This window comes from Phacochoerus africanus, chromosome 14, assembly GCF_016906955.1.
Source record: "Phacochoerus africanus isolate WHEZ1 chromosome 14, ROS_Pafr_v1, whole genome shotgun sequence".
NCBI classification, from domain to species: Eukaryota; Metazoa; Chordata; class Mammalia; order Artiodactyla; family Suidae; genus Phacochoerus; species Phacochoerus africanus.
In genome coordinates, this window is record NC_062557.1 from 14634566 (window position 1) to 14647873 (window position 13308).

At 49.3% G+C, this 13308-nt stretch overlaps 1 protein-coding gene across 3 annotated transcripts in view; it reads left to right on the top strand.

Moving 5' to 3' along the window:
• Nucleotides 1-13308, top strand: part of PECAM1 (platelet and endothelial cell adhesion molecule 1) — a 74007-nt gene that overhangs the window by 20217 nt on the left and 40482 nt on the right. For all 3 annotated transcript variants that reach the window (XM_047758295.1, XM_047758297.1, XM_047758296.1), the window contains 2 exons: nt 7436-7729; nt 11655-11960. In XM_047758295.1, coding sequence (XP_047614251.1) covers nt 7436-7729; nt 11655-11960 — 600 coding nt within the window. The remainder of the gene's footprint in view (nt 1-7435; nt 7730-11654; nt 11961-13308) is intronic.

Below are 13308 nucleotides of genomic sequence, written 5' to 3' on the forward strand. Positions count from 1 at the left end.
GCTAATTGATTGTCGGGAGCCTAGAGCCATAGGCCTGACTCAAATTTGCAAAGCCATTGTTACTCTGTGCCTTTGTCTTTTTCCCAATCAGTAAAATGAGTGTGATAAGATTCAGTAAGAGATGAGATTAGATAAAAATGGTGACTCGCCTGCATAATGGTTTACCGAGGTCCTGGCTCCCCTGCCCCATAGCTCCCACACCACCCCGTTTCTGTCCACTCCAGCTCTATACCCCTGTGGTCGTCCAGACCACACCCTGCCAACATGCTGCCTCTGGGCTTCTGCATCTCTTGCTCCAATCTCCCATCCTCATCCCCACTCAGGGGGAAGTCGGTGGCTCCCTGCCCAGGTTTCCTAGAGAAAGGTCTTTGTCCATTTGGGGAAGAGCTCAGACCTGCAGGCAGGACCCAGAGCAGGGAGGCTCCTACTGCTTCCTCAGGCCTCCACCCTGCTTTACTTAAGGTACTTGCCCCAGGTCAACCTGGGACTGGCAGAGTGGGGCTGGGACCCAGGTCTCCCATCCCTTAGGCCACGCAAGACCCCTTTGGGCAGGCCTGACCTGCCAGCCTGCTCCCCGTGGAGGTGCTTGGTCAGCCCTGGCCCTTCCCGGCCCTTTCCCTCTGGCCCCCACCCGACCCCGGCCGCCAGTCTCAGGAGATGACCTCAGCTCCCTGCTCACCTAGAACACAGTGTTGTCTGAGCAACTCCCTCCACTTCCCGCCTTGCCCGCTTCAGGCTTATCTGCCTCCCCACCCGTCCTCCTGGCTTCCCTCCTGGCCTCCGAGGCCAGGTCTGCCCCGTGGCTGGGCAGGGCCAGCCTGCTCCCCCGGGCTCTGAGCCCATACCTGGCCTCGCTCCCCAGGATCTCACGCTGTCATTTATTCCTCCCCACCCCCTTGTTAGTCTCTCTACCCCTCCCTTTCTGGCTCTTCCCTTCAGGAAACATGATTGATAGCTCTTGTTTGTTGTTTTAGGAAAAAGAAAAATCACAGACAACCTATCCTCCTCCATTTGTCACGTGTCCCCCATCTCTCCACTCCCTTCCTCAGTCGGACTCCCCTGAGGCCTGCTTTATAATCACCTCCTCTGCTTCCTCAGTCTCCCCTCCGTGGCAGGTCTGGCCTTGGCCCCCACACTGCCCTGCCGTTGGGATCCTCTCACTAAGGGGTGATGCCAAGTGCCATGAGCGCTTCCAGCCTTTCGCTTTCCAGACCCTGTCGTGCCTTTGCACAAAGCCTCTTTCTTTGGCCTTCTCTGGACCCTCTTCCCTGGTGTTCTCTCATCTTTCTGACAAACCCTCCTTTTTTTCCACCAGGGAGACTTGGACTTTACCCAGGGTCTGATCCTCTGGAGCTCCGTCCCCCTCTCTCCACCTCCGCATGCCCATTTGACCCCTGGCTGCTCCCCCGACCCGACCAGCAGGCTTCCTACCGGCCGGGCCATGGTTGACACCTCCTCCTAGTTGTCCCCCAGGCCCCTCCAACCAGCTGCACCAAGACAGCTGCACTGCACTGTCTCCGCCCTTATCTTTCTCTGACATTCTCTCCTTGAGTCCCCTGCACCCATATTGCCCTGGGTTCCTAATCCAGGACCCTTGTCTTCCACTCTTTGCCTCAATCCCTATATCCAATCAAACAAGTAAAATATATATGACGAATTGGAATTTTATTTTTAGTGACATTTAGTGCATTCATAATATTGTGCAAACATCACCACTGTCTAATTCCAGAACATTTTCTTCACCTCAGGAAATAAGTCCTTTTGCACTCCGAAATGCTTCTCAGATCCACCCCTTCCCCCTCAGTCCCCCTGCATCTGCCCCAGCACAGGCTCTGTCAGCTTTCACCTGAACCATCACCCGGGTTGTTAGAGGCCTCCAGGCCACACTGATCTTTCTAAGGCTCCAGGGCCATCCTGTTGCCAGCCCCCAAGACCAACAGGACAGGGCCCAGTCTGCACAGTGGGCAAGGTCCTCCGTTCTGGCCCCTCCTACCTGGCCCCCTGGCCCCTCCGACCCCACACTCTGGACCTTCTAACTGCCTGGGCTCAGGATGCCTTGATTTCTTATGCCCTTGTGCCCTGGTACATGCTGTTCTCCCGCCCTGAGCACCCCACCACCCCTTCCTGTCCTGGTCCAAAGCTCATTTCAGGGTTGGCCTCTGCTGAGCAACCCTTCCTCCCGGTGCCCGCATCATTGTACTCAGCGCTCTGGGCCCCCGCCAGCCTTCTCCGGCTAGGACAGCAGGAGTGATTTCCCATTCACCTTGTAAGCCCAGCACGTGGCACAGGTGCTTGAGACATGTCTCATTGATGGAGACTTGATCCGAATTTGAAGGTGCTTGAGATTCAAAGGAGCTGGGTCCTCACACTCCATGCCAAGCACCAAAGTTCATCAGGGACTTCACTCTTTGTGGCTCCTTGTACTTTCCTGACAACGCGGGGCGGCTCCTCCTTCTCTATCCACCCCCGACCCCCTTCTGAGTCATTTCCAGGTTGAGGGACAAGTGGCTGGCTGATTCATGCTGCCTCATCTTCCCTGGAGCATCAGCATCCGCTGGCTGGTGGCCTGAAGTAGAGGGAAGTCTCTCCCTTTGTTTTAGGGTTTGGGGATGTGGCGCTGTGGTCCCTGGGTGCCTAATCTGTGCTATGGAGACCTTGTTACTTTGATTCTTCTCCATCAGCCTTCATCTCCAGGTTGAAAATATCTGACTTCTTTAGGCCGTTCTACGACTCTGTCCTTCCATTATAGTTCTGAACCTTTTGGGTCCTCTTTCCAGAAAGTGCCCATTTGCATATAATCAGAAGTGGTGCAGGTGCAGCCCTAAAAAGCAAAAAATAAAAAATAAAAAAAAAAGAAGTGCTTCACGGGCCCCCTAACACCCATCTGTGAACCTCCAGGAGGCCAGACTATAACACTCACTCTATTGTGAGACCTACCCGCAATAATCCAGGTTGGCTGTCCCTGGAAAGTTTATTAATCAGGTAGAGATTTTTGAAGATTGGTGGGGTGGTATATTTGTTATCTATTGCTGCTTAACAAATTATCCCAAAATTTAGTGGCTTAGGGTAACAATGTATTATCTCACACAAGTTCTGAGGGTCAGGAACCTGGGATGGCTTAGTTGAATGGCTCTGACTCAGGTTTTGTCAGGAGACCGCAGAAAAAGTGTTGGTCAGGTTACAGTTATCTGGGGGACCTGCTCTCTCTTTTCTGTTTTTCCCTTTATTGGGCATGCCTGCAGCATGTGGAAGTTCCCTGAATAGGCATCGAACCCATGCCCTAGCAGCAACCTGAGCTGCTGCAGTGACAACTCCAGATCCTTAACCCACTGTGCCACAAGGGAACTCCAAGGGGGATCTGCTTGTAAGCCCACACTGGAGGCTCTTCCTCGCCGTGTGGTCCTCCCCATGGGGAAGCTCATGACACGGCAGCTGGCTTTATCCAGAGTGAGTGATCCCAGAAGAGGAAAGAATGGCCAAGATGAAAGTTCCAGTTTCTTTTATAGACTAGTTTCAAAAGTGACCTACTAGCCCTTCTGCAGTACTGTTGATCATTAGCCAAACCCCGGCCTACTGTGGGAGGCAACCACATGTGGCCATGATATCAGAAGACAAGGCTCATGGGGGCCACCTCGAAGGCTGGATACTGTAAGGGTTGTGGTGGAGGTGATGGTCTTGGCAATAAAATCTATGCTGCTCTTCTGATTAAGTCAGTGAGGTTAAGTTGAAGAGTTGGGATCTGCTCCTTAAGATGCTTTCCCCCTTGTGTCCTGCCTGCCTTTATTCTTCCATGTCTCCTGCAGTGGAAGTAGGAGGTTCCTATCAGTGAGACAGTTAGGTTAATTTATTAAGCAGATGTGTGTTAGGGTTGCTTAGAAAAACAAGGCAGCAGAAGGGCCTTGTGTTAGTGAATAGCATCCTCCCTACAAAACCGTGACCCAGCCACGTTTGCTTTAAAATTGTTAAATAGTGGTCGAGCTCCTACCAAAAGGAAATGAAGTAGGACTGGCCAGTAGGAGCCCCAGGCAGGGCTGGCGCTGACGCTGGAAGGCCTGGAGTCGGGAGGAATTGGGAAATGCAGGCCGTGGGCTCCAGGCAGGCCGAAACTCTGCCAGTCCCTCCTTCTCTGCATCCCCGGTATGGGGTGCAGTGCCTGGCACAGAGAAGCCCCCTTAAATGTCTCCTGAACAAATGGGGCTAAGGACGGGGGAAGGGGATGTCAGTCAGGACCCAGGCATTGGGCGATGCAGACTGTCTCCCTTCATGCTCTCGGGCACCTTGCTTCAGTCGTCACTCAAGGCTGAAATACTAGGGAAGGCAAGTATTAGCGTTTCTACTTTATCGAGGGAGAAGTGGTACCTGGAGGGGTTAAGTACCAGTCCCAGGTGTGCGTTTCATTCAGGATGATGACAGTTAAAGTGGTCCGATACGGTGGGATGACCAACACGGGGGCCTAGAGAAGTTACTATAATTCACCTGAAAAATTGAAAAAAAAAAAAAAGAGAGAGAGAAATTTTCTTCTGAAAAAAATCACTAGAAAAATGGATTCAAAAAAGAGCTTTAGGGAGTTCCCAAGTGGCGCAGTGGTTAACGAATCTGACCAGGAACCATGAGGTTGCAGGTTCGATCCCTGGCCTTGCTCAGTGGGTTAAGGATCCGGCGTTGCCATGAGCTCTGATGTAGGTCGCAGATGCGGCTTGTATCCCGTGTTGCTGTGGCTCTGGCGTAGGCCGGCAGCTGCAGCTCCGATTCGACCCCTAGCCTGGGAACCTCCATATGCCAAGGGTGTGGCCCTAGAAAAGACGAAAAAGACCAGGAAAAAAAAAAAAAAAAAGAGCTTTAGATGAGTTCCTTGATGGCTTAGTGGGTTACAGATCTGGCGTTGTCACTGGTGTGGTGCAGGTTTGATCCCTGGCCTGAGAACTTCTGCATGCCATGGGTGTTCCCCCTCCCCCTACAAAAAGCTTGAGAGACCTCAAGACTCAAGAGTTGGTTTTATACTTGTGACTGACAGAATCTAGCTAACATTCTGCAAACACTTCATCTGTGCAGGGATTTCTTTTCTTTTTTTGTCTTTTTAGGGCCACACCCACAGCATGTGGAGGTTTCTAGGCTAAGGGTCCAATCAGAACTGTAGCCCCCAGCCACAGACACAGCCACAGCAACACCAGATCCAAACCGAGTCTGCGGCCTACACCACAGATCGTGGTAATGCCAGATCCTTAACCCACTGAGCAAGGCCAGGGATCAAACCTGCATCCTCATGGATACTGTTTCTGCTGCTCTACCACGGGAACTCCCATCTGTGCAGGAATTAATTCATGCTTCAGGGACTAAAACTGATTCTCATTTGCGCTTGCTATCATTATGTCCATTGTATGGATAAAGAAACTGAGGCTCAGAGAAGCTCAGTAATTTACCAAAAGCCACACAGTTTGTGAGCAGAGATGGGACTGTGGGCAGTGTGAGTCTGGCTCTGCACCTACCTTCTGCTCTCTACGATCTCCTGATAGACTCACTGTACTAGGAGTTCCGTCGTGGCTCAGTGTTAACAAACCCAACTAGTATTCATGAGAACGTGGGTTCTATCCCTGGCCTCGCTCCGTGGGTTAAGGATCTGGTGTTGTCGTGAGCTGTGGCGTAGCTCTCAGACTCAGCTCAGATCTGGCGTTGCTGTGGCTGTGGCGTAGGCCGACAGCTGTCATGCCGATTCCACCCCTAGCCTGGGAACCTCCATATGTGGCACCTGTGGCCCTGGGGGGAAAAAAAAAGAATCACTCTCCTAAACAGCATGGCTTAAAATGAAGGAGGACGTAGTAAAGGGGCAGGGAGACCTGCCTGTTCCTACCTGGGAAGGGAATGTATTAACTGATGGGAAATTAAACATGGTTCAGAGAAACTTCTGTTCTGAGAGCTCACCCGGCAGGTCCCTCAAACCAGGAGATAATAAGGAATAGAGAAAGACATAAAAGGAAGTTCTGAAGAATAATACTGCAAGAAATAACTTCAATTTATATACTCACCTTGTTTCTTCTCATGACTAATCAGATGCGTTTTTATTTTGTTGTTGAACTAATTGCTCAGAAAAAAAGCCACAGGGATGGACTGTTGTATTCATTTTAAAGCCTGAGACGTGTTATGGACAAGTTCAATTCCAAGTTATTGCAAAAAGATTTGATTTATGAAAAACTGGGAGAGATTTTTTTGGCAGTAGCTGCATTTGTTTGTAAAATGATTTGGGACCAGTTATAAAAATTATGTATTATTATTCAATAGGACAAAATACCAGAGGAAATAAGAGTGAGTGGAAAATAAAGGCAGACAAAACCGGAGTTCTTTTAGCACACCAAAAAATACATCCCAAAGGTTGCTAGAGGTGAAATTTAGGGTTTATACTTCTTCAAAGTCAAAGCAAAAAGGGAAGCAAGGAATTATCTTGTGGCACAGCAGGTTAAGGATCTGGCATTGTTGCTGCAGCAACTTGGCAACTTGGATTGCTGCTGTGGCCCAAGTTCCTGGCTCAGGAACTTCCACATACCATGGGCAAAGCCAAAAAAAAAAAAAAGGGCAAGAAGAGGTTAATTAAAAAAAACAAAACAAAACAGGAGTTCCCTTCATGACACAGTGGAAACGAATCCAACTAGGAGGCAGGTTCAATCCCTGCCCTTGCTCAGTGGGTTAAGGATCCGGCATTGCCATGAGCTGTGGTGTAGGTCGCAGATGCAGCTTGGATCCTGTGTTGCTGTGGTTGTGGTGTAGGCCAGCAGCTACAGCTCTGATTCAACCCCTGGCCTGGGAATCTCCATGTGCTGTGGGTGTGGCCCTACAAAAGAAAAAGTGGTTTCAAGTTCTCACCCATCTGGTGAGGCTTTTCAGTTCATCACATAGAAAACATCAGCTGAGACTGTGCTAATTTGGTTGAGGGGGGCAGTGGAGGACGAAATTTCCTAGGCACCACCTTTCAATTTGAGAACAGTGGTAGCTGTTGTTTATTAAGCAATTTCTGTGTGCACTGGGTGCTATCCTGCTCCTCCTCTGTAAATCTTGAAACAACCTACTATGTAGGTATTATAACCCCATTTTCTTTCTTTCTTTCTTTTATTTATTTGTTTTGTCCTTTTAGGGCCGCACCCACAGCATCTGGAGGTTTCCAGTCTAGGGGTCGAATCAGAGCTGTAAGCTGCCGGCCTATGCCACAGCCACAGCAACATGGGATCCAAGCCACATGTTAACACTCCAAAGGCTACCTCCATGTCATGGTGGGAAAATGAGCGGCTTAGCACCAACTGCCTCGGGCTTGACCCACCACACACAGTCATGGCTCACCTGGGACCCAGGGACACTGTCTTGCATAGGGTGTGGCAATACCAGTCTGACTTGGTGATGGGGTCTCTGAGATAATCCGTGTGTCTGCTCTCCTTCTCTTGGCATCTAGCTTTCACCATTAACAGCATCCAGATGCAGATGCTGCCCGGGCAGGAGGTGCGTAACGGGGAGAACCTCACGCTGCAGTGCATCGTGGATGTCAGCACCACCTCGAGTGTCAAGCCTCAGCACCAGGTGCTGTTCTATAAGGATGACGTGCTGTTTCACAACGTCTCCTCCACGAAGAACACAGAAAGTTATTTCATTTCCAAAGCCCGGGTCTATAACTCAGGGACATACAAATGCACTGTGATTCTGAACAACAAGGAGAAGACGACTGTGGAATACAAGGTGGTCGTGGAAGGTGAGACCCTGGGATTGAACCTGCTCCAGCAGATGGAGCACTGACCCCTGCAGTGGCAACAGTAGGAGCCTTGGACCCACCTTCTCACTCACCTGCCTGACACTTTCCTAACCTGAAAATGCGGCATTAGACATGCTCCCAGTATGCCCGGCTATTCCTCACTTCCGTGCCTTTGCACATGCTGTTCCCTCTCCCTGGAATTCCGTGCTTCACCTCATCTCCCCATGAACAGTCTTCTCCTTCCGCACTCAACCCCGTGATCTCTTTTCAGACACTTTCCCAAACAAAATTGATCTCCCCCAGGGTCTGGGTCCTTACAGCTCTTATGCAACCTCTGCTCTCCCCAATATTGATAGAAAGGCCATGGGGCTGAGTGTTGACCTTGGATTCTATAGTCACTCTGCCAAGATTCCAATCTGGACAAAGCCCTTAACCTCTCTTAAACTTTAAAATGCTCATCGAGGAGTTCCCACTCTGGTGCCGTGGATTAAGGGTCTGGCATTGCCACAGCCATGGCGTAGATTGCAGCTGCAGCTCAGATTTGATCCCCGGCCTGGGAACTTCTATATGCTGTAGGTGTGGCTGAAAAAGAAAAAATAATAATAAAAAGGAAATAAAGTAAAATGCTCATCATGAAATGAAAATAATAATAATCCCCAGCTCAGGGAGTTATGGAGAGGATTAAAAGATACTGTGTTGGTAAAGAGCCTGGGGTTATTTCCAGCATGTAACAAGTTTAAAATAAGTGGCAGTTACTGTCTCACTCCCTACTTCAACTTTCTCACACATTGGTCTGCGCATCTGGACCCTGAGGTCCTGAGGAAAGAGATAGTGTTTTGTCTGTTTTTGTATCTCAAACAAAATAATGTGGCTCATAGGCACTCAAAAAATAACTGCGGAATAAACTAAACAGTTGGAAAAACAAGTTGAAATAGAAGGATGGAGAAATAGAAATGTCATTGAGGGAAATTTGGGTCGTGGAGTTCTATCCATCCATCCATCCATTCATCCATCCATCCATTCATTGATTTACTCCCTCAAGAAGCATGTCCCAAGGCTGCAAGTCAGGAAAAAAGTAGGTCCTAGACACGAATGCATCAGGCATGTCCTAGCTCTGGAGGCAGTCACAGTCCGTCCTGTGGGGAGGAGAGACCTTTAAACAAATCATTGCGGTCCAGTAGTCACGTGATCCACGTGCCCTGGGAGCCCAGCGGTGGGAAGAAACAATCCTGCCTAGAGAAGTTAGGGATGGCTTCCTGGGAGAAGTGACACTGGGTCCAGGTATAGAAGGTCGTGTGGGGGTTTGCTTGATAGCGATGTGGGGCACAGGGCCTAGAAAAGGGGTGTAGCATAAGAGAGAGAGCAGAGGCTGAGAAAGAGGTTGCTATCCCAGCGGAGGACCTCTTGGTCAAATTCCCCGACCTCTTGAAGACAGGGTTTCATTCCTGTCTCTAAAGATAATTGCATACCCTTGAAGGTTGCTTGTTTGGAGGATTAAATGGGTAGCCGATGACACCTTCTTAGTGACCGAATATTGGATAAATGAATGGCCTGTCATATGTGAGGTGCTCAGCCAGGCCGTCCTTAGAAAACATTAATCCTTTCCACAAACCAGCAGGAAGAGACAGTGGGCAAGTGTTTGGGGGCATTTCCCTTTCAGAAGTATACAAGCTCTGACCACCGTCCCATTGGACTTTGAGGCTCACACAGGAGACCATGACGGCATCGTCTTCCAGGCCAGTTCCTCCCTGGGTGTCCTGTGCACATCCCTTTATGTCGCCATGGGCAACAGCCACAGGGATGCTGACCAGCCCTTCTCCATCTCCACTGAGGACAGGGGAGGAGCCTACAGATCAGAGCACTTACATTAGTGATGAGGAGAGATTGGCAGGCTAAGGATTTGGGAAATGTATGTTGAAATGTGCTGGCAGATTGGGATGATTTAATGGATCCAGGTAGTGAATTCAGCTCTGTGCTTCCTTGACAGCTGTTGCCATATTTCTGCATTTTTTTTTTCATTTTTTTGGGCATTTGGAGTTCTCAGGCCAGGGATCAGATCTGAGCCGCAGTCATGACCTGGTTGCGGCAACACCAGATCCCTAACACACTGTGCGGGGCCAAGGATCAATCCTTCCCTCCTCATCCCAACGCACCCAAGACTACACCAATCCCATTGTGCCACAGTGGGAACTCCATTTCTGCATGTTTTTGAGCTCACTCTAGTGATCAGTACAGTGATTCCTACTGTGTTACTTCCAGTAATAAGAGCTACCACCTACCAGGCCCTCGTGAGACAAATGGTTCTAAGTTCTTTGTGTATTTCATTTTAGACCAGCAATAGCCCTGGGAAATAAACATGCTTCCTCCCATTTACGGGTGTGGACGCTGAGGCTCAGCCAGGTTGAGTGGCACAGTCACATCAAAGTCAACGCCCGGGTTAGAACTACGGTCTCCTGACTGCAAAGTTGCCCTCTCTAACTCTTGATTATTATGCCAGGTCTTTGAGATGGACAAAAGGCGGCTCCTTCCTTCGTTAATCAAGTCCCCACTCTGAGCCAGGCGGAGGACCCAGCCATGAGTAAGACAGGATCCCTTCCCTTGGGGAGCTGGTGTGAAGCAGGGGCATGCCTTCACTAACAGCTGCCACCAGAAGTAATGGTGGTGGTGAGAATACAGCCTTCCCAAGAGGAAGCCCTCTATCTCTGATCTGGGTGGGTCAAAAAAAGAGAAAAAAGACATTGATGTGTCATAAGTGACTGGGTGAGATGACACATCCAGGAAGAGGAAGGTTTAGGGTGAAATGCCTGTCCTTGGCCCGCATCCCACTTCATCTGCCCGAATAACGGCTCTCTTCCAAGATTCCTCCCAGGCCCTGTTCCTTTCCAGAACATTCTCTGATCCCCCAGGCAAAGAAGGCCTCCTCCTTTCCTGAATGCTCTGTCACTCACTGTCTCTGTGACACACCTAAATGCTAGGTTATTTTCAGCTTCCTTTTTTGAACGGGGAGGCCACGCATCCCTCTTTTCCCACAACCCCATACCTTCTAGCGCCAAAGTCAGACAGACCTGGAGTTGAATCTCAGCTCTGGGGCTTGACAGCTATGAACTTTTGGATGAGCCTCGAACCTCTCACCTTCTTCATCTGTAAAATGGACATAATTTTCTCTTTCATGCCCATCCAAGAGGCTTGTTATGAGAATTACAAAATGGGTTCATGGATATAGAGTCAATCCTGGGAGTTCCTGTTGTGGCTCAGCAGGTTAAGAACCCAACGAGTATCCATGAGGACACAGGTTTAATCCCTGGCCTCGCTCCGTGGGTTAAGTACCTGGTGTTGCTATGAGCTGTGGTGTAGGTTGCAGATGAGGCTCAGATCTGGTGTTGCTGTGGCTGTGGCGTAGGCCAGCAGCTGCAGATCTGATTCGACCTCTAGCCTGGGAACTTGCATATGCAGCAGGTGCAGCCCTAAAAAGCAAAAAGAAAAAAAAAAGAAAAAAAAGTCAATCCTGGAGTTCCCTGGCGGCCTAGCAGTTAAGGATCTGTTGTTGTCAGCCCAGAACTTCCCCATGCCATGGAAACGACCAAAAAATATATATAAAAATAAAAAATAAAGTCCATCTTAGCTTGTGGTTGGCATTCAATAATTGTAACAACAATCATAGTAATACCAATAAATACCAGCTGTTTTGTTTTAATTTATCGAATTAAACGTTGAAAGCACCAGCCGCATCTTAAACCTATTTGACGTTTACCAAAGTACCTGCCTCAGTGCTGGGCACATACATGCTCGATAATTACCCGGTGGTAGCACCGAAGTTCCGGGAATAAATCAAAGGAGCCCTCGTTTGGGGCAACCGCCGTGACTCACCCAAGGGAGGCTCATGCCCATAGAACAAACATACTAATGGACCATTTCTTCCCCAAAGGAGTGTCCAATCCCAGGGTGACACTGGACAAGAAGGAGGTGATCGAAGGTGGAGTCGTGAAGGTCACTTGTTCTGTCCCAGAGGAAAAACCTCCAGTACATTTCATAATTGAAAAATTCGAACTAAATGTAAGAGACTTCAAGCAAAGAAGAGAAAAAACTGCTAACAACCAGAATTCTGTGACGCTGGAGTTCACAGTCGAGGAACAAGACCGTGTTATATCATTCTCCTGTCAAGCTAGTGTCGTATTTGGGACCCGCGTGGAGATCTCTGATTCCGTCAGGAGTGACCTGGTCACCGTGAGGGGTCAGAGTCCTATTCTCCTTTTTAATCATTCTTTCTGGTTTGTTGGTTTGGCTTGGGGAGAAAGAGCCTAGAATTGGAAAGGGTCTGGGGCCTTCTGGCTCAGCTGCTGTCTCAAGACCGTTCTTAATCACTTTATGTTTTTCAGACTTTTTGACTGTGACACAGCTCTTTTCCTTTCTGTTCTATTTCAGTTTGTTTGTTTGGCCGAGCTTGTGGCATGTGGAAGGTCCCGGGGCTAGGGATGGAACTTGTACCACAGCTGTAACCAGAGCCACAGCAGTGACAATCAGAACCTTAACCCACTGAGCCACAAGGGAACTCTCTTTTAGTTTTTGAAAACACTGGCCTCGACTCACTGAAATGATGCCTGTGTGGTCTGCAGTTTGGAAACCAGGGCTTTAAGCCTGTTGGGGGAGTTCCCATTGTGGCTCAGCTGGTTAAGACCCCGGCTGCTATCCATGAGGTCTCGGGTTTGATACCTGGCCGGACTCAGTGGGTTAAGGATCCTGTGTTGCTCTGAGTCATGGTGTAGGACGGCAGCTGCATCTCTGTTTCAGCCCTAGCCTGGGAACTTCCATATGCCGCGAGTGCAGCCCCTGAAAAAGAAAAAAAAAAAAAAAAGCCTCTGCAGATCAGACACCAGGAAGTAGGATCTGGAGGATCCAGAGGGAAGGGGGGCCAGGTCCTCAGCCTCTGTCTCCCACATTTGATGAGGGACTCTCCTCTTCTACCCACCCCCCCATCACTAAGACATTGGACAAATAGGAAACAAATGAGATGACCTGAGAAGTGCTGTCAGGAGAGAGGCAGCAGCTGAGGGGAGCCTGGCTGTGAGTGTCGAGGACAAAGAGAGCTCAGAGCTCCAGGACCGCCAGCCAGCAGCTCCCAGTGACCTGAGGGGGAAGCACTCAGGCAGAGTCAGGGGAAAGGGGCACTCGAATGCAGAGAGCCTGAACCGTGTTCCGGACAGGAGCCCTAAACCTTGTCATAAATGACCCAGTTACTTTACCTCTGCCCATTGTGTATACGTAATACTATGTATTATGTGTATGTAATATATTTACTACATAGTGTTTTTATGTGTATACGATATTTTTCTTCTTCTTTTTTAGGGCCACAGTTGTTGCATATGGAAGTTTCCAGACTAGGGGTTGAATAGGAGCTACAGCTGCCAGCCTGCACCACAGCCACAGCAATGATGAATCCTTAACCCACTGAGCAGGGCCAGGGATCAAACCCACATCCTCATGGATACTAGTGCAGTTCTTAACCCACTGAACCACAACAGAAACTCCAGTGTTTTTCTTCCTATAATACATGGTGTGTGTTAAATTTTCCGAAAATATGA